Source organism: Martes martes (assembly GCF_963455335.1).
Source record: "Martes martes genome assembly, chromosome: 9".
Taxonomy (NCBI): domain Eukaryota; kingdom Metazoa; phylum Chordata; class Mammalia; order Carnivora; family Mustelidae; genus Martes; species Martes martes.
Window position 1 is genome coordinate 119,988,895 of NC_137896.1, and position 21,235 is coordinate 120,010,129.

At 55.4% G+C, this 21,235-nt stretch overlaps 1 protein-coding gene across 3 annotated transcripts in view; it reads left to right on the forward strand.

Annotated features, from left to right (window-relative positions):
• Positions 1 to 21,235, forward strand: part of DNMT3A (DNA methyltransferase 3 alpha) — a 96,472-nt gene that overhangs the window by 39,859 nt on the left and 35,378 nt on the right. For all 3 annotated transcript variants that reach the window (XM_080813217.1, XM_080813216.1, XM_080813218.1), the window contains exons 4-6: positions 13,569 to 13,839; positions 19,732 to 19,775; positions 20,231 to 20,377. In XM_080813217.1, coding sequence (XP_080669343.1) covers positions 13,569 to 13,839; positions 19,732 to 19,775; positions 20,231 to 20,377 — 462 coding nt within the window. The remainder of the gene's footprint in view (positions 1 to 13,568; positions 13,840 to 19,731; positions 19,776 to 20,230; positions 20,378 to 21,235) is intronic.

Sequence of the window (21,235 nt, forward strand, 5' to 3'; positions counted from 1 at the left end):
AATGGGAAAGTCGAGCAAGTAGGCAAGGGGGAGCTGGGAGCTCAGATTTGTAACTTAGCCCGTCAAGGAAATGTTCTCCGCAGGGCAGGATTTTCTCCTTTGGGGTGGAAAGTCAGGGTGCACGGTGGCCTTAGCGAAAGGGACAGCAGAGGGAGGGAGGGCTGCAGCAGTCAGAGGCGAGGGGGCCCCCCGGAGCCAGAGGTCAGGCACCTGCACTTACTAAAGTGCACCGCTGCTAATTCTGCTTGAGGACAGGGAGGGGCGGGGGTGGGGGCAGAAGTTAAGTCATTTAATTGGTAAGTAATTTTAAACATTTTAATATTAAAGCAAACATGGATATTTTATGGCCTGTAATGAAAAATTCACATGAAGTTGAAAGATAAAACGGGGGACTTCAAAGGAATTTCCAGCTTGCAGCAGACTCCAGGCTGTACTCCCAGATTCCCAGGGTGCCCCTCTCCTCTCCTTCTTGCGGGAGAAGGTGGAGGACCCCAGTGCGGGCTGGAGTGGGAGGGGGAGCCAGGCTGAGTCAGAGCCCACCGGTAATTCCCCATCTGCCTGTGTGACCATGATCTTTGGGAGAGAGCTCCACCCCCCCGCCCCTCTTCCAGGTGCACTGGGGACAAGAGTCACCACCTGTAGCAGATAAAGACCTGGCAACCTTTTGGCTCATCCCTGAGTCCCTAGGACCAGCGGGAGGGCCCATCAGTGGGAGGTGGAGTGAGGCCCTGGGGACAGAAAGTGGGAAGAAGTCAGGGGCAGGTGTATGGAAATGTCTGGACCGGGACCAGTGAGAGGGAGGAGAGGCAGGGCAGAGTGGGGGCAAAGGTCAGTGGGTCCCATGTCCTCCCCACCCCTGGCCCCGGGACAGGGGCTTAGTGTAGAAGGAAAAGCACTGTCTTCAGGACACAACAGACCTATGTTTAAATCCTAGCTCCACCACTCCCCAGCTTATGATCTTGAAGAAGTCACTGTCTGAACCTTGGCTCCCCCCACCCCCCTGAAAAGCAGAGATGATAAGGACGCATTCCTCCTAGATGCCGGGGAATTAACTGTGTGCAAGCCCCAGAGAGAGCCAGTGCTTGGCAAAGGCCGGTCCTGCCCTTGCCCGGCCAAACCTTTCCTCTTTAGGAGGCTGCAGCAACCTCAGTCTGATAGAAGACACAGCACTGGATTTCCTGCTTCCCAACTGTGTGGCCTTGAGCAAGTTACTGAGCTTCTCTGAACTTTGGCTTCTTCATTGGGAAAATACGGCCACCAGTAATACCCGTCCTGTCCACCTGCAGGCGTGCTTTGCAAACAGCCAAGTAGGTCCAAATGTGTAGGGCAGGCAGTGTAATAAACCTGTTCCCCTGCAGGGGGGCCTAGGAGCCTGCGGGGGCCAGGGTCTATCAGACTTTTCAGGTGGGAGCCCAGCCTGAGCCTCGCAGCAGCCCTGGTGGGAGGCACTGTACATCCTGTGTGGGTTAGAGACTGGGTGCAGTCTGGCCCATGCCCCTGCTGCCTCCTGGATTCTCAAGAGAGGCCCCCGGAAGGGAGAGAGAGCATGGGGAAAGCAACAGTGATGGGGGCAGCTGTTGTGAAAGGGACCCCTTGTACCCTAGGGGAACAGAAAGACTGACCCCAGAGAAAAGAGTTTGCAGGCCTTCCCAGGCAGCACGCCCCCAGGTCCCCAAGGGACCCCATGCGGGGAATGTTGGTGCTGCTGCCGGAGCTTGGCTCCTGGTCCCCTGGCTTCTAGGCTGTCTGGCTTGCTTGTGGAGCAGGTGCTCGTCCTGGCCTCCTCCCCTCCCCAGCAGAGGAGCGGAGCCGGAGGGCTTCTTGGGGACCTGGTGCAGCTGTGGCCCTGGGAACAGATTGACCGGGGAGCTTTAAAGCAGCTGAGTGTGTGTCATCCAGCTAAGCCTGGAACGAGGAGGGAGCTTGGCGCAGATCCCGGCAGGTGGCACGGAGAGGGAAATGCTGGGAAGCCGGCTGAGAGCTGGCTGCGGGGCTGGGGTCTTGATCTGTGCGTGTCCTATGCTGGGCAGGGAGGAACGAGGCACAGCCACTGGTGTCCTCACCATCCCCTGGCCCCGAGGCTAAGGAATCATTGCCCCTCTCCTTGTTTTGTCCCCAAGGCCCGTCTGTCCCTGGGTATGTCCCACTCATTCCTGCTCTGGCCTCAGCCTCCTGGCTGTCCCCCACTATACTTTATAACCTCTCAGTGCCAGGCACATGACACCCAATGAGCACCTACCAGGCTGAGGAGGCCACAATGATAAATAAGACTTACTTTTCACCCTGGTGTGCTAGAGAGAGGAGGGCCATGTTCACTTACACTAAATACTGCTCACGGTACGTTTCTGTTCAAGAATCCCTAGGGAGGGACCCCATTTCTTTCTTTCTTTCTTTTTTTTTTTTTTTTTTTAAGATTTTACTTATTGGGGCACCTTGGTTAAGGGACTGCCTTCGGCTCAGGTCATAATCCTGGAGTCCCAGGATTGAGTCCCACATCGGGCTTCCAGCTCAGCAGGGTGTCTCCCTCTCCCTCTGACTCTCCCCACTCTCTTGCACTCTCTCTCATTCTCTCAAATAAATAAATAAAATCTTTAAAAAAAAGATTTTACTTATTTATTTGAGAGAGAGCATGAGCGGGGAGAGGGTGGGGTAGAGGGAGAAGGAGAAGCAGAGTCCCTGCCAAGCAGGGAGCCCAGCATGGGGGCTCAGTCCCAGGACCCCGAGATCATGACCTGAGCTGAAGGCAGATGCCTAACTGACCAAGCCACCCAGGTGCCCCCAGGGACCCCATTTCTTATGAGACAAGGTCTGGAATATTCCAAATGACCCCTTCCCACATGATCTCTCCTGCCCCTGCTCTGGGCCTCAGTATCCACAGCTTTTGTCATAGAAACCCTGACTTCTGGCTGCCCCCGGAACATACCAGGCACGTTTCTCCCACTACCTCACATACTAGTCCTGTCTGCCCTTCTCTCTCCCTACCCCACCGTCCCAGACCATCTGAGCCCGTCTCGCAAGTGAAGCCCACCTCAGCCACTGGGACCCGCTCTCCTGCGCTGCTTATAAAATTAATCAAAACGAACACTAAGGAATAAAAGAGGAGATACTAAGCCCACACTGATCATGTGCTTGGATGGCTCTGGTCTTTGACCTGCTACAGGTCTTGATACGATGGGAGAATAAGTCATTTGAAACTTTTACGTCAGTTTGATACTGTCACCACATCCATGTGCATGATTTTGTATTTTACCAAAGGATCCTTTCTTGATGGAGTGAGAACTAAGAAAACTACAGCTGAAACCTGGCCTTTCACACCAGATATTTAGGAAGCGCATGGAGAGAGCTTGTCCCTTCCACTAGATTTGACGCTGACTGCCACCCCACCCTGCACTGTCTGCCCACTCACTGAGGCCAGAGACCACAAATAAAGCCTCAGAATCTCGTAGCACTTTATGGCCTACAAGAGGCAGCTTTAGGCAAGAATGACCTCCCGGTGGGGAAGTAGGCGGGGCCTCTCACCACCACGCCCACATTCAGATGAAGAGACAGAGGTTCAGAGAGGCCAACTGGGATTTGGACTCCACATGTTCCACCCTGCAGAGCCCGCAGGGTTCGTTCCTCCTCACCACCCCGGTCACGTGCTCTGGAAGCCTGGGTGTCCAGAATCCCCTTTAAGTTAACATGCGATTGCAGGGCTGTTGGAAAGAAGTGTAGACCCGGTCCAAAGAGCGTACAGGGGAAACAGAACTCATATATATAATAGGAAGAGGGTGATTGACCTAAGTACCAGGGAGCCTGTGGGCAAGCGGGGAAGGCTGCGGTGGACTGAGGAGTGAGAGCTGGGCCGGTTCAAAGCAGGCAGTGGCAGCCGTCCGCGGTGCTGGCCTCCGAGCCAGGATGCTTGAGCGGAGTCTGCGACAGGAAACAGGAAGCCAGTGCAGGGCTGGGCGGGGCTTAGGAAGGGAGCCGGCACCTGGGCTCAGGGCCTGTGGGCTGGCTGGTGCCCATGATGGGGAGGAGGGACAGCAGTGTGCATGGCTGGTTTCTGCTGGCCAGAGAGTGTGAGCCTGTGTGTGGGTGTGAGCGTCAGGGTGAGAGGAAGAGGCATCTTCCTGTTCACCAGTTCTTGAGGACGTAACAAGTGAGGGCGGCCGAAGCTGGGTCCTGCCTGGTCACAAGCCCAGGCAGCCCTGCCACCACCGTTGTCTTTCATGCTGGTTACAACGGGGGCATCAGGAGGGACAGTCTCTGCCCTCGCCCACCAGACCCTGGCGGGGTGACCAGCCCTTTGGGGTGCCGTACCCTGTTTGCTAGCTATATGTATTTATTCATTGAAGATTTATACTCACCAACTTCCTCCAGGGTTATTTTTGCTCAGTGGGAGCATTCTGAGGTCACCTCTTGCTAAGAATAACCCGGAGGGGGAGGGGGTGGGGGTGCTGGGAGCCGGGGCTGAGCTCAGACAGGCCAGCCCCAAAGCCAGCATTACTCACTCCACGTTGGAGGCCAAGTCTCTGTCACAATGCCCAAATGAGTTCAAGAGGGCAAAGCTGCCCCTCTTTGGAGCAGAAGACTTGGGGTCTAAACCGGGAAGTTAGGGAGCCATTCAGCTGCAGCTTAAGCCAGCTGGGGACAGTTTAACTCAGCTGAGGGGGGGTGACTCTATGGGCTCATTGGCCAGCCTAATAGGAACTTTCGATTTGTCTCCCAAGTTAAGACAGAGCCCAGATCCCATCTTCGTGTCCAGGTCAGAATGATTCCTTCAACAATCCCTGGAACCTCGATTCAGGGACTTGGTGCCCCCCGGGTTTTATGCACAAAATTTCCAGAAAGAGTATCTCCCAACCCTAGCTGCCAGCCCCTCCGAGGGCCCCTGTTACCTGTGAGCCCGTGTGGACACTGCTGGCGCCCCTCCGCTCACATGTTCGAAGGTGTGAGGAAAGCAGGTCTGTCACTTGTCTTACAAGGTTCCCAACCTCTCTTGTAACTGAGCCCTGCAGACTGATCTGCCCATTCCTGCACCTGATCGGTCAAAGCAGCACTCACCAGTGGCATCCAGTACAGAGAGGCTGGCTGCTAGGCTGGTCTTCAAGTGCCAAAGACATGTTGCGGGATGGGGGGGGGTCATGTTTTGAAGTCCAGGGCAAAGTGAGAGACTTTCCCACCTGGGACCTTCCCGAATGAAGGCGTGGAGGGACGAATGTGCTCAGGGGGGAGGGACTGCGTGCTGACAGGTGTGGCTGAGCGCCTGAGGGTTTCATGTATGAATACTTTAGACCTTGGGTGGAGAGGTCTGGTGGGGGGGCGCCTGAGCGGTTTACACTTTATCGTCTCTGAAATGTGTTTATCTGGAAGGTTTCTGAGGGGGTGGGAGCGTGAAGTGATGGGAGTCGTGTTTAGGGAAGCTGGGCCTGGCATCTGTGAGTGCGGTGGGTCGAGCACGAGAGGATGCAGGGAGATAGGAGAGTCGGGTGGTGCCAGAAATCACCCCCAGGGCCTGCTGGGGGGAGGCGGTGGGGGACAGAATTGGCAGGGCCCGGGCTGCTGGTGACCGCAGAGCGGGGAGAGCAAGGGGAGGAAGGAGATGTTTCAGGCCCCAGGGATGGCATCCGTGTTACTGTCAGAGACAGAGACTTCTGGAAGAGAGCAGATTTGACAGCGGCCCTTTCGGGAGGCCACTCTAGCTGGTCTTACTAGGGGAGCAGCTCAGTGAGATCCCAGCATCTCCATTTTGTTTTTCCAGAAATCCCTGTTGCTTTTCATCCCTCCCTGGTCCCTTCCTTGGAGTCACATCACAGGGCCACCTCCAGGGAAAGTCACGCACTTCCCCGGGTCTGGCCTCCCTGGGCTTCCTAGTTGCCTGTGGCCTTCTCTAGAGCCCGAGCTGCACCTGCACCATTCCCATGCGGCGGGGACTCGCCAGCAGGTACATCTGGACAGAGCTGTTGACGCTGCTTTTCTTTCATCATCCTCACCTAGAGAATTGGGTGCCTTTCGGTCCTGCCACCTTGAGAAAGATATAATCGAACTGGAAAAGCTCCAGAGCCCGGCAGCTAGCTTGATCAAGGAGAAGGTGGTGCTGCCAAGTGAGGACAGACGAAAGAGATTGTGGCTCTCTGGTCCGGAGAGGCAGAGGCTGGAGGGGATAGGATTAAAGCTCTGAAATCACATTGTGGGGTGGGGCAGAGGGAGTGTGCCCCAGTGGGGCGCGGCAGGGTGGGGAGATACCCATTTGAAGCTTTAGAAAGGTACGTGAAGCATAGAAAAGAAAGCCCTATTTCCCATGGTGGGTTTCCTTCTTACCAAACCCCAGGCATGGATGGTAGAGGTTGAAAATAGGAATCATTTCAAAAGAGATTTACTTAAATGTATGGATCTCCTATACAGAATGGCTTTTCAGAGGGAGCCTCCAGCTCCTCCTGAAATCCTTTGAGGCTGACTTCAAAGAGCACAGCCAGGCCCTCTTCCAGGTGGACAGGTGTCCCAGCTGGAGGCGGAACCCGGAGTGGCTCGGCCACCAGCAGGCATGTTGGTTCTTGTGTCCACCTGCCATGGCCAGCAGGGGCACGGACTGCGTGACCTCTGAGGCTCTCCTGGGCTCCGAAGTTCTCTCCTGGAATCAGTGTCTGTCTGTCTGTCTCTGGCACACGCGTACATGGTAGAGAGATCTCTCGGAGGAGGGAGGGAAGACAGCTCCCCGCCCTGGTGGCGAGGAAAATGGTGAGACCCATAGGGCAGGCCCAGGCTTTCCGAAGTTGGCTCTCTTTGGCTTCTGGTTCTGCTGTCCCTTCATCCCCCTGGTGGCCCTTTTAGCTGCTCTACCAGGGAAAAGGAAATCGGAGGTCCTGGTTCCAAAGTCTTGGAGCCTGACTCCATTCACCCCGGGCAGGCTGAGCAGGGACGCTTTGAGGACCTCTCTTGGGAGCTGGCACGGGGTGGCCCTCTCCAGTTCTATCTTCCTCCAGGCCACTTCCGGCCAATCAGATGCCGGGCTGCCAGCAGAAGGGGCCGCAGGAAGGCCTGGAGCAGAGGGGAGGGGGAGCGCGGGCCTGGCACCAGTGCCTGTGGGACAGGCTGCCCCGCTGTTTCCTGAAGCTAGAGTCAACCTGGGAAAACCCATTGCTTGGTCGGGGGCCGGTGGGCCCACAGTTGTGAGGAAAGGGGGACCGTCAATGTGTTTTTGCGGGCACGTCTCTGCCACATCCCTGCACATCTGCTAGGCTGTCTCTCCGGGAGGTGGCGCACCCCTGTGTGTCTGTGTGTGTGACTGTGTGTCTTTAACCAAGAGGCCAAGGCTGGCCGGATGCCAGGGTTCCCGGCTGGCACGGAGCTAGTGCTGCCAAGGGCCTTAAAGGCACAATGGCGGTAACATGGGGTGGGAGGGGCTGCCCCACATCTGCCGGCCTCTGGGCCTCCCTCCCCAGCACTGTGCTGAAATGCAGTGGAAAAGGCCCCTTCTAGCCACAGCGCCTAGCCTCCCACACCGCAGGGGAGAGCCAGGCAGGTGCCCAGAGCCAGCCTGGGACCCTGGCTCAGACCTCCAGGGGCTTCCAGTAAGAAAGGCCGGGCCCTGGGCCTGTTCCCTTTGCACCTGGGCCCAGGTGTGCCTGCACGCAGCTGGTCCCTGTGCCCGGACTGCCACCAGCAAATGGGCTCCTTTCACCACAGATGTCTGGGCCTTGTCTCCTTTGTATTATTTCCCTCATCTCTTATTTGCCAGGTTTTAATTTTTTATGTGTAAATATCATTATTATAATAAAGGGCCTCTGAGAAATCACTTCCTTATTTGGAGCTTCAGCACTCTGCCCCACTTGGGGAGCCCAGGCCTCACCTGGAGAGGGAGCGGTGGGAGTTCTGGGGCCTGAGCCAGACTTCCAGCAAAGGGCGAGGAGGACAGGGGCTGGGGCCTGGACAGGTTCATCGCCGAGGATTGCTTCTCGCTTTGCCTCCGGCTTGTCCCTGCAATGGCTGCTGTCAGGGAAGCAGCTGGCGGCCTTTCCCCGGCTCTGCTTAGGCACATCAAAGCCTCCTTTTCCTCCTTGGAACCCTTGGGATTTGAGGTTGGGTTTTTCCAGAGACTCAACCCAAAGGAGGAGCCAGCTTTCAAATGCCTCTCTTGTACCTGGGTCATTCTGGAAGCTTTACCACTTAGAAGGCATGTGACTTGAGGCAAGCCTTGGAGCCTTTTCCCTCTGAAAAGTGTGGGTAACACTACGAATCCGGACAGTCGTGATAATGACATTGATTAATGTGTACGTGTATTTATGTGGGTGCTGTGCTGTGGGTGGAATGGTTGGAAGGGAGACAAACAGAAACCCAAGTCAGGCAAAGCTCACAAGTCCAGGAGGGAGACAGGCAGGGAGTAAGGAGGCTCGATGGAGGAGTGCTGTAGTGAGACAGGGTGTGAAAAGCTCTGTAAGCAAACGTCACCTGCGGTGGGTTGGGGGTTCGGAGACCACTGGAGTGGACTTTACCCCCACTTTTTCCGTGCCAGACTGGGGGCTGGGGGGCGGGGCCTAGCACAAATGCCTCCCTCCCCAGGGGTGTGAGCCTGTGTGTGTGTGTGTGTGTGTGTGTGTGTGAGAGAGAGAGAGAGAGAGAGAGAGAGAGAGCGAGCGCACATGTGTGGAGACAGGTAGACTTTCAGACATCCCTGAGAAGACAGAAAGCAGAAGAGTGGTGACCGGGGCCAGGGGGCGAGGGGAATGGGGAGTTAATATGAAGAGGGGACAGAGTTTCAGTCTGAGGTGACGAGAAAGTTCTGAAGGTGGATGGTGGGGACAGTTGTATGATAGGGATACTTAATGCCACTCAGTTGTACACTCGGAAACGGTTAAAATGGCCAATGTTATGTATATTTTACCGCAATATTTTAAGTTTTTTTTTTTTTAAAAAGGTTCTTAGAGAAAGGCAGCCTCTGGTCAGTGCGCTGACCTTCAGCCCCAGGTTTTTCCACAACAGCCCTATTGACATCTTGGGCCGAATCATTCTCTGTTGTGGTCGCAGCCCTGTTCTAGGGCAGAGTTCAGCAGCTCCGGCCCCTGTCCCCTGGAAGCCAGCAGTCTCCTCACCCCAGCGTGACCGCCAGAAGTGTCTCAGACACACAGCTGAAGCCAAACTGCCCCCAGGGGATGACTGCTGCCTTCACCAGCTTGGAAGGAGCCACTCGTGCAGGAGCCGAGGTGGGGGGTGGCAGGCAACAGAGAAGCAAGAGGTGGTCGTCCCAGGATGGAGGGGTCTTGTCTGGACAGAAGGTAAAGGTCAGCGAATCCTGGGGGACCCCAGGAGGCAGTGGGCAGGGTCTGAAGATCCAGAATGGGGCAAACCAGACATGGGTAGGCGCACAGAGGGTGATAGAATCAAGCTTTACCCAAATCTGTTGCTCCCCTCCAGCTCTACTCCCAGGGCCGAGAGGGGCGCTCACGGCCGCCATTCCTGTTCTGCCACCCCTGCTGCCCCGTCCCCCCAGCCTCACAGGTGAGAAGCAGAGAAGGTTGAAATTGTCACCTTCAGCTGCTGGTGGTGGCTTCTAGAAGGGCCAGGGGCTTCTGCTGCTTCCCCTACTCCCATGGGGAGAAATGAATATTTCAGGGTATGCTCTGTCTCCTTTCAAGGCAACTGAAAAATAACAGCCAACAAAAACAGAATTTTAAACAGTTGCTTCTGACATTCGACTAAGTTGAAACTCCCTCTGTGCCCATGAGCAGGGTGTTGTGGGTCTTAAGGGAGGCTTGGCACTCAGGGATCAGTAATGGATGCTGAGCGCCCGCTGGGCACCCTGTTCCTGCTGAGGCTAGCCTGAGAAAGCAAAGTCCCTCCCGTCGGGAGTGGACGGGCCAAGGATGACGGGGGCCAGGAGGTGGCTGGGAGGAAGGCATGGAGGTAGGGGCAGAAGGGTGCAGACCCGGCTCTCCTTGTGGCTTCCTTGCGTGGATTAGGCTGTTCTCATCAAAGATGCCCCTTTCAGGGTACACCCAGCCCCCCTGAGAGATGTGGACAGTCGCTTCAGTCCGTTTGCCTGTGGACCTCCTTCCTTCATCTCGATGGTTTCTTATACGTGGATTCAACCTGCTCAGTTGCCTGGGCCCCCGAGAGGGAGCCAGTGAGGGTCCGGGGCTGGCTGGGGGCAGGGCGGAAGGGGTGTGTGTGTCTTTTTTTCTTCCTGTCTTTCTTTTTTTTAAAGATTTCATTTGTAAGTAGTCTCTCTACCCAATGTGGGGCTCAAACTTACAACCCGGAGATCACGAGTCACATGTTCCACCGACGAGCCAGCCAGCCACCCCAGGGTGGGAGGGTTCTTGAGGGATAAGTTGGATCAAGGACTGGCCTGGGCGGGAATCGGCAGCTTCCCCAATCCCAGAACTTTGGCTAACACAGGGTCATCTAGAACCAGAGAGAGTGGCTCAGTTGGGAGGAGAGGAAGGGTGGGCAGGAGGGGAGTGGGTATTTCAGCATGCTGAGCTAAGTCTGGGGTGGGAGCTGTGCAGAGCGCTTCCCTTCTCCTCATTTGCCCAGCTCTGGAAGGGGGGGTGGGCCTCGTGCTACTGCAGACTGGGGTCCTCCAGGGCGGGCCTGGGAGGGATGCTTGATCAGAGCAGGTGAGGGGCAGAGCAGGTCCTCCTGGCTCTCTCTGCTATGGAGCTGGCAATCAACAGGAAGTGAGTTCCAGGGTGAGAAGAGGCCATGTGGTCCCCAGGCAGGAAGTTAGTGACAGCAGAGTTGTCTCAAGCAGCTTGGTGGGGCTGGGAGCCTGCCCCAATTGGAGGTGTCTGTGGGGCAGCAAGTGGCCAGAAGGAAAAAGGACACAGCCATGGTAAGAGCTTGACTCTGACCTGAATTTCCCAGCCCCCATTGGCCCAGCGGACCCCCAGCCCACCTCCCTGGCAGAGGCATGTTCAGAGCTCTGTGGTGCCCAGCATGGCTGGACATTGTGGGGGAGCTGTGGGGGCCTGGGCATACCCCACACTGCTTGGGCTGTCTCAGGGTGAGAGGATTTCTACCAGGGAGAGGTTTTCTAGGTCAGGGAACCCTGTTGGCTTGAGCTGGGAGGTGGGAAAGGCCCTCTCAGTCCTGGACAGAGTGTGTCCGAACACTCAGGGATGGAAACTGAGGAGAAAGATAGGGCCTACTGCTCCCTTGCATTCCTGCTTCTGACCTCCTGGCTCTGCTGGCTTCAGCCCTCTGTGCCCAAGGCTAGGCTGGCGGAGGACTTCTGGCCGAGGACTGCACACCTTTGCAGATTTCCCTGGGAGCTTCCCTTGGGGGAAGCAGGCCTGCTCCAAGCTACCCCACCTAGCCAGGAAAACAGCTTGGCTAGTCCCTCTGCTCACCCACAGGCTGCTCTGTGTGCCTGGAGCCTTGTCCAGGGAGGACTCCGGTTTTTATTTTGTTTTTATTTATTTATTTTGTCCCCAAGGCCCTTGTCCCTATTGGCCACCCTGAGGGTTCCTCACTGGGCAGCTCAGGGGCACCTCAACAGGGCTCAGAGTTGAAGATATAGACCTTAGAGCAGACATAGCCTTCTAGATTGTCCACCGCAAGGGGAGGGAGCCCAGTGCTCTCTCAGGCTGTCGGGGTGCGCTTTGAGGGGTACAGCTCTTTGGAGGGAATTTGGCAGGCCCTCCAGCAGCCACCCCACCTCTGGGACCCCAATCTACAGACATATGCAGGCGCACGGAACTGTAAGTGCACGGGGCTCATTGCTGCGAAAAGCAAATGACCCAAAGGCCCACTATTAGGGAACCGTTTGCATCAATTCTGGGGCATCCATTCACTAGAATGTGGAGCAGCTGTGAAGTAGGAGAGACAGATCCATATGCACGGGTATGGAGAGATGCCCACTGTGCTTGTTAAGTGGGAAAGCAAGTTATAGAACACAGAGTAGTAAGACGCCCTATTAGAAAAAAAAAATCCTGGATCTGGCTGTGCGTGTGAATCCATGTGTGTAAACATGTAACTCACAAACTCGATTGTAGACACATAGAAACAAAGTCTGCAAAGGATCCTCACCAAACTGTTAACAAGGGTTTACCTGTGGTTTTGGAGGTGGGGGATTGAAAAAGGAGCTTTAACCTTTTACCACGACTCATTTTTTTATCATTTGAGTTTTCATATGTGTCTTTTATAAACAAGGAAAAAAAAAGATTTTGATGGAAAAAACCTCAGGGGTTGGGCCTAGGCATCTCCCTTATAGGTGGGGCAGCCGAGGGGCCCTCCTGGGCAGCGCCCCGGCGAGGTGGTAGGCTAGTCTCGCGTTTGCCCTTCCCATAGGCGTTCGTGAATGGAGCCAGACGGGGTTGCTCAGGGCCGGCCCGTGCCCATGGACGAGAGCGCGGGGGACGCTTGCCTTTTCGGCCCCATGAGGGCACCTCCATTCCTTCTGAGATGCCCTAGCCTACTTCCCCCAAGGACAGAGTGCTCACCAGCCTCTCCTGCCCCTGGGCTATCCTTACAAAGTGTGTGACCTTGAGCAAGTCACGGAATTCTTAGAGAGCCTCCTCAGGGAGGTTGAGTGGCTCAAAAGGGGCCATGGTGAGAAGGAGACTTGCCCACCACGCAGGGGCATTTACAAAGGACAGTTAGATGATTACTCCTGATGTGCTTCTTATTACCTGGAACTGTAGCAAGTTCCATTCTTAGACTCTTGGGGATGAAGGGATGCATTTCCTATTAGAAGGGGAGCATGAGACACATGCCGGGGGTGGGGTGGGGGGCTCACTGTGGACGCTGCAAACTGCTTGTGGGGGCTATAGGCTCTCCAGGGTTGGGGTGCCAGAGAGCACGTGGGGTCCAAAGCTGAAGGAAAGAACTTTGCTGGGCTTTGGGGCCCAACGGAATGCTTGTTTGGGAGGCCTCCTTTGACCCTTCCGCTCCAAGATGCAGCTAGTCCCTGTTTGGGCCTGGGCCTTGACAGGCCAAAAGGAAAGCTGGGGGGAATCTGGCAAAAGTCAGATCAGCCCAAGGTGACCAGAATTGATTGGTGGCACTAGAGTCTTCTGAAGAGGGGTCGTGATTGGAAGTAGGGAGAGTGTGAGGAATGTTTGTTTTTTTAAAAAATCCTTGATTGATTTATTTTTTGTGAGGCTTGAACTCCTAACCCCAAGATCAAGAGTTGCATGCTCTACCCACTGAGCCAGGCAGGCCCTCCAGAATGTTTGTTTTCACTTACACATAGATGTATTTTTTTTTCACTTATGTATAGAGGGACGTTTGTTTTTAATAGGGGCCTCAGAGTTGGCTTGGAGGCACTCTTGTCACCTCAGGGAGTGGGGAGCGGGGGCGTGGGTCACAGCGTGGGCAGTGAAACCAGGCTGGCAAACCTGCCTGCGTTCTTCTTCTCCTTCTTATGCTCGAGTCTACAAACCCATTGACCTCAGCGAGTCGGGCCCAGGGATCCCTTGAAACTGAGAGCAGAATTGTGTGTGTATTTGCTTGCGTGGACGCTTATGTGGACAAGGTTTTCTGGACAACAGGTGGCATAACTTTCACCAGAATTTCAGGGGGGCTAGTGATCCAAAAGAGGAAGACCAGTGATCTAATCCTCCCCTCCTGTTTCTTCATCTTTCCAGGTGGAAAGCAGTGACACACCAAAGGACCCCGCAGTGACTTCCAAGTCCCCGTCCATGGCCCAGGACTCGGGCCCCTCAGAGCTGTTACCCAACGGGGACTTGGAGAAGCGGAGTGAGCCCCAGCCAGAGGAGGGGAGCCCTGCTGGAGGGCAGAAGGGCGGGGCCCCAGCAGAGGGAGAGGGTGCGGCTGAGACCCCGCCTGAAGCCTCCAGAGCCGTGGAGAATGGCTGCTGCACCCCCAAGGATGGCCGAGGAGCCCCTGCAGAAGAAAGTGAGTCCTGGGGACAAGGGGCCGCCTCTTCTGGGATCCCCAGGATTCCCCTAAGGGTTAGAGACTGGGGCCAGCAGGCCCCAGCAGGCATGGGAGCTGGAGGTCTACTTGCCAAGGCTGTACCCCGGGGGCTGCTGGCTGGATGCAGCCTGCACACATGTTTTATTTGGCCCATGTAGTGTTTTAAACATTTTCAAAAATTAGTTGCCAGTATTTAAAAATCAAGAAATTTCACATAAAAATCTGGAGTTTTGGCTTCTCATGGAAAAAAAAAAAAAAGCTAGATCTGGCAACAGTGGGTTTGTAGAATGCCAACAGTTGCAGGACTGGGGTGATGGCTGTCCCCCACACCCCTTTGTAGGCTGGTTGTGAGCCTCAGTTTCCCTCAGCCCTTACCTGGCCTGCTGCTGCTTCTACAAGACCTGCAGCTCTCGGGGACTGCGTGCTGAGCCCCTGGCCTGGGTGCTGCAGGCAGGGGATGCCCTCTGCCAGGAAGAGCCCACTTAGCCTGCCCCAGCACAAAGGTCTCGAACCCGCCACAGTTCAGCTGACTCAGCTCAAGTGCGGTTGTGACTGAGTGGGATGGGGGCAGCGCAGAGGGGGGTGGCCGGTGCGCCAGGCCCCTTCCTCCCCAGACTTTTTGGCCTTGCCCTGGAGTCCTGGAAAATTGCCTGCTTTTCTCTTTCAGGTTAAGCCAGTGATTTCAGGGCCAACCGAGCTGTAAACATGTTAGTAATGAGGACAACTAGCATTTGTACCGGGCTTCACAGTTTACAGAGTGTTTCCTCATATATTACCACATTTGATCCTCCCGGGGCCCTGCCAGGTTGTTTTGCATATGTGCATTTTAATTCAAAAAGTCTTCCTTCCAAGTGCGGTTGATGGAATGAGTAAATCGATTAATTGGCATAACTTACTTTGCATGGATCCAAACCCAATATTCATGCAGGATTGAGAGCATTTCCAGAAAAGAGATTTCCAAATTTAAAAATATATATATATATATATATACCTATATTTCATTCATTTATTATTCAACTAATATTTAGTGATGTTCCTGTTATGTGCAAAGAATTTTCTGAGGTACTCTGTATTCGTTCTTTTAGTCCTCCAAACAATCTTCTTCAAGAGGTATTATTATTCCCATTTTAAGGCAGAAAAAAACCTGCCACTTAGTGAGATGAAGTGACTTGCTCAGGGCACCCCCGGAGCCTGTAAGTGGTAGATCCAGGATGCATTCAGTCTTGGCTCTAAAGGTGGTGTGCTCTTCTGCTGTCCCCTTTTATTCTGCAGGGGGGCTCAGGGCTGGCTGGCCGGGAACTGCCCAGCGCTCCTGGCCTCACCTGAGAGCCTTGTGGGTGTGTGTAGGTCCTGACACCGGGTGGGAGTGTTCAGGGGGCTGGAGTGGAGGGAAACCCAGGAGAAAAGGGAAAAGAGACCCTCTCCCTCCCGCTAAGAATACCAGGTATTCCAGAGCGGAAACTGGGAGCCCGTCAGTAAACCCAGGCCTCCCCCCCCCCCCAGTGTGCTGATTCCTGGGACCCCACCACGACTGGCCTGGCCGTAAGCTGCAGACCTTCTGGCCTGGTGGGATGGAACTATAGCTCAGGGCACTCTTAACCCTTGAGTGTTTGCTTTCACTTTGGGGTCTCTCTGTCTCCGCTTCTGTTTGTTCTCCAGAGTTCTTTCTTCAGTCAGTCAATAGGTGTTTGTGAAACATCCATTTGGTGTGTGTGTCAGGATCTGGGCCAGGAGCTGGGGAAACCATCAGGAACAAAAACCTGGTTCTTGCCTTCAAGGACCTCACAGTCCGCTGGAGAGGCAGACGTTAATGAGAAATTCACGCTGAGAGGCGTGTGATTCTACAGGGAGATAGGTTCTCTAAGAGAAAATAAACACAGTTCTATGAGGAACTGTGACCAGGGAAACCCCAGCCAGCCCAGCCTGTTCCACGGGAGCGGAAGGATGACTGGGGGTTCACCAGGTGAGGGGTGGTGTAGGAAGGAGTGAAAACAGGTACAGAGGCTCCCTGGTAGGAGGGAGCAGGGCACCTAGAGTGGGCCTTTGAGGACATCCTCCTGGGGCATGGCGGGGGGTGTGTGTGTGTGCGTGCGTGTGTGTGTGTGCGCGCGCGCGCAACATGATCTGCTTTATGTTTTGAAAAAAAATCACTTTGCACCCTGGTTCCCAGAGCGGAACAGAGAGGCTGGGAAGCGGGGTTAGAGGGCTGCTGCAGGTGTGGAGGGGGGGAGGGTGGCTGTAATGAGGTGGCAGCAGAGGTGGAGAGAAGAGGGCAAGCACCAGGAACCCAAGGGGAAAGGGGAGAGCTGGTATCGAGGTGAACTCCTGGGTTTGGGATTTTCGTACATCAAGGGGGACCTTCCTCAGAACGCTCCAAGCCTCCCTGACCTCCCAGTAGCCTTGGAGCACTCCTGTGTTGTGTGCTTGCGGGCCTCAGAGCTGGGGGGACCCCTGAAGGCCACTGTGCATTGGCTGCATGCTGAGACTGGTAAGGTGCTGCCCTGGGACATGGCAGTGGTCTGCTGGAGGCTCGGCGGCCCAGCCATAGCCAGCCACGCAGAACATGTACACAGCTGCTTAATTCCAAGGAGGGAGGAGACTAAGGCCCTAGGGAGGTAGCAATTTGGCCATGGTCTCCCTTCCGTTCCCTTCATTCCAGGTCTCCTCTCAGGGGACCCCATCCCTCTCCCCTGAACCCCTCCCATTAGTTCCTATACAGGAAAAACGGAGGACTTTAAGGCAGCATTCCTGTGCACACAGGTGCCCCAGATCCTGATAGTACAGCCAGGAGAAAGAAGGAGGAACCGGGGAGATGATGAGTAATCAGGACAAGAGCCACCTGGATAGGCAGGTGGTGGCCTTGGGACTGCTCCTGCACTCCTAGCATTAATGCCGCCATGATTGTAATAGAAACGATGGTCATATGGCTTCCTTCTACTGGATATTGACTATGTGTTGAGTGTCCTACATCCCAATTACTCAAAGTGGCCCAGGGACCAACTGTGTTACCTGGTATCACCTTGGAATTTAGAAATGCAGAATCTCAGGCCCTACCCTAGACCTGTGGCGTCAAAAGCTACATTTGAAAGAGATTCTCATGATTTCGATGGATAGTGAACTTTAAGAAGCCCTGCTCTTCAGTTACTTGTTCTCTTGCTTAATTTTTGTGATCATATGAGGAAGACTCTTATTGTCCCATTTTTCAGATGGGGAGACTGAGTGTTCAGAAAGGTTAAGGTACTCACCCAAGATAATATAGCTAGTAAAGGATCGGATTAGGGTCAGCACAAAGCCCTTTTCTGCTCAGATTGGGCTAGTGACTGCCCTCTGAGGTAAGCCTGGCCTTAGCCTTGTCATGGAGATTTGGGTTCCTTTTAAAGGAAATTTGGGGTGGTCCCCGGCCCAGTATAGGCTTAGACTGACAGGTAAGTGTGGTAGTGTTGGAGGCACCCTGGGCTCTCCTGCCCCCTGGACCTGAGATACTCTAGGGTCATGTCTGAGGCTGCCAGGGCCACCCTGGGAGGCACACAGCCACCTGGCCCGCCTGTGACCCTGGGTCTGGGCCAGGAGCAGATGGACTGCAGAGGGAGTGTTGAGAGAGCAGCTGACCCTCCTTGACTCAGGACAAGTGCTGCATTCTGAGGCAGGCCCGTTTGCTGTTTTGCTGGGCCAGGCTGGAAAGTGTGTGTGTCTGATATCACTCAGTGGGCATGTGCAGAATCTGTCCGGGAGAAAATTCCAGAAAGAAGCCAGTTGGAAACTGCAAAAGGAAAATACTTCTGTCTGGGGGAGCATGGGGGCCAGGGAATAGGGAAGGGGAGAACAGGAAGGTGACGGAGGATAAAGTGAATGGGCTGGGCATTCAGGAGCCCTGAGATCTGATTTCTGCTTTGTCAGTCACTCTGCACCCACCCCCCAGCCTCAGTTTCCCCACTGGCAAAATCTAGGGGCTGGGCAGGTGCTCCATCATCTCTATAGTTCCCTTCAACCCTGATTTTCTTTCATCCGAATGAATAGATGATTCCCCATAATGAGATGCCATCGAGGGAAACGTTTGAGAGGTCAGAGGGACCCCGCTGCGGCCTGGTCCGAGGGCGGGCGCCCCCTCCTGGCAGCCCAAAGCCTCGTTGGGATAACGTCCAGGTGTGAGAGAAAGGGTGGGGGGGGACCCTAGGGACGGGAGGGGGACCCGGCTCCAGGGAGCCTGAGAAAAAATCGGGGGAGCTGGCTGTGCTGAGCAGAAGCACGGAGGAAGAGACGGCAAGACCGGGTGAGACGTACCTTCAAAGGCCTGTCGTGTAAAGTGTTAGCGAGCACCCCCGTTGCCGGCGCGCACCCATGACAGACGCTGGCGCTCCGCCCCCCCCTCCCGAGCAGCCGGCTGGGCACCGTCGCTGTCCCTGTTGTGTGGCCCGCGCGTGTGCCCGCGCTGGCTGCCTGGGCCCCTGCCTCCCCTCCCCTGGGCTCCGGGGGCGCTGTAACCCCTGGGCTGCCCCTCCCCCGGGGACACACACTCAGAACCCCAGGGCTTCTCTAGTGAGAGAGATGGAAAGAAACTTCCTCTCCGGGGCCGGAGGAGGCCTTCAATGCTGTGTCTGGTTTCCGCTTCAGAGCCAGGAGATGAAGTAGGGGCTGTTTTTTCCGTTTTGGGCTCCCCCACCCCAACTACCATGAGCCAGCCTCATTGACCTTCCTGCTTTGGACCTAAGCTCAGTATTCTTGGCTTCAGAGATAGGAGTTCAGGGGCCCAGGTGAGAGGAGGGCTCACTGCCCCCCCACCCCCACCCCAGAAAGCTCTGGAAGGCATAATCACCCCAGTCCCACAGCCAGGGGTGGCTAGACTGCAAGGTGTGTGCTGGGCCTGGGAAGGGCATCCGGGTGAGGACCTGAGAGGACCAGGGTGGGAGGACAGGGATATTCTGGAGGAGGGTGGCTGCCCTCCCAGGTGGGGTCCGGACAGGGACAGGGAGAGGATAGGACTCTCCTATAGACAGAACTGGGGCTTCTGCCCCCTGGGGAGGCTTTCCTTCTAGGAACTGGAATCCGGGCCCAGCTGGAGAGCTGCGGGGGAGAGGCGCAGGGAAATGCCTTAGGGAAAGAGATCCAAACTGGTATTTATCGAGCACCTACTACATGCTACGTCCTGCTCCAGGCACTCAAGGTTCCCAGTAACCTAAGATATTAAACAGTTGGCTATCTTGATTCAGTGAGAAAACAGGCTAGAAGAGGTTACAGAGGTCACACGGAAACACCTGGAATCCAAGTCTTTTAGAAAAAGGTTCGGGGTGGGGAGTGGGGGTGCAGAGGCAGGGATGGATAACAGAACCACAGTGTTGAGACCTGCAGAAGGACCCTAGAGATAGATCATCTCCAGCCTCATTATCTTCCAGATAAGGAAACAGCCTCAGAAACAAAGTTGCTTCACCAGAGCCTTGCTCCAGTAGCCCTGTACCCCGCTGCCCCCGAGGACACCTTTGCCTCACTCCCTAGAAGCATAACAGCTCCCTTCCAGGGTAGGGGGAGACTGTGGCGTCTGGCCCCTCCTCTGGGAAGGGAGCTGTTCCTAGACAGCTCCGTCTGTGTGCCTGAGACAGAGTCAATGGGCCAGAAGCCGTGGCCCTGGCTTTTCTATTGTTCCTTTGGATTTGGGCCTCCAGAGCCGCCCCAGTCCCTTCTCTGCTCTAGGCCGTGCTCTGAGTCCTTGGGGCCAGCATGGTGCCTAGCACGCAGTGGGCCATCAGGTTTGGCACATGAACAACTGAATGGTTAGAGGACCCCTGTCCCCGTGGCAGGGACCCCAGGCACAAGGTGGGGCCTCTGAGCCACTCCTGTAACTCTGCCGACAGTCCCTTTGTTCTTCCCTCTCCACAGGCAAAGAACAGAAGGAGACCAACATCGAATCCATGAAAATGGAGGCAAGTGTTTTCCTCAACCCCCAGGGGCTCTGTGGATCCTGATTCTAGAAGAAAGCCACCTCTCTGACCAACCGTGGCGAATGTGTGTGAGGGGATCCTGAGGTGGTCTGTCCCCGTCTTTACATGTCCCCGTGTAAGGAGGAAAGGAGATGGGTGTGGAGGTTAGAAGCCCCTCAACAAGGCAGCCAGCTGGTCCCCTCTGAGACCAGGCGCCTCCCCTCATGGTTCATGTCCATGTGCCCCCCAGCCCCCAGCCTGTGGCTCACTTCTCCAGCCCAAACAGGGCCTTGCCCAGCACTCTCAGGGTTGACATCTCTGGCCAGGAGTCAAAGCTCCTGTGTTCTGTTCGAGGTGAGTGCCTCCTCAGTTTCCCCTCAGGAGGAGCGAACCTTGCAGTGGGACTGTCAGTGCCCATCTTAATGCCAGTCTGTCTCTCTGTCGTCTCTCTGTCCTAGGGCTCCCGGGGCCGGCTGCGGGGTGGCTTGGGCTGGGAGTCCAGCCTCCGCCAGCGGCCCATGCCGCGGCTCACCTTCCAGGCGGGGGACCCCTACTACATCAGCAAGCGCAAGCGGGACGAGTGGCTGGCACGCTGGAAAAGGGAGGTGAGGTGCCTTCTGGCCTGGGCCCCAGCCTGCCCCACAGAATTGGAAAACCAGAAGTTAGCTTCAGCCGCCCTCTGGAGCTGTTGTCAGGCCCCGGCTGAGCCTCAGTTTCCCCTTCAGGTTAACCTCTTGCACTTACAGGAAACCGCTTAACTCCTAGGCAGTGACTGGTTTCTTTTTTTGTTCAACAAATGTTTATTGATCACTTCCCGTGTCTCAGGTAGTGTACTAGGCTCTGTGCATATACAGTTCCCAGCCTCGTGGAGTGGACGTTCTGATGGAGGAGATAGAACAAATAAAGACAGAAAAGTAAAGGAGGGGCTGAAATAGAGGATAGCAGAAGCCTGCTTTAGGTGGGGTGGTCAGGGGAGGCTTCTTGGAGGAGGTGGCCTTTTTAAGTTAAGACCTAAAGGAGCAGGAGAACTGGCTCTGATCTGGTTGCTCCTTGGTCCTTCAGTCTGCACTACCTCAATGCCTCTTGCTGCTAAATCCCTCTACTGGCTAGCTTCTACCACCCCCCCACCCTGAGCCCCCACTGCCCACGACCCCCCATGGGAGGTATCTGATGAGGATTGGGGTGAGGTAGAATGTTCTAGGCAGAGGAAACACCACAAGCAAGACCCCGACTTGTTTGGCAAAACGAGAGACCGGTTTACCCAGCGTGAAACGAGCGAGGGAGAAGGTGGGGTCAGACAAGGCTGGGAGGTAGGCAGGGGTCCAGCCATGTGGGGCTCTGCAGGTCTTGGCCAGAAGCTGGTATCATTCTGAGTACATGGAAGGTTTCTGTGCAGAGGAACGATTTGATGTGGATTAGGGGGACGGCAATGGAGACAGGGCAGATTCCGGATGTATTTTGGA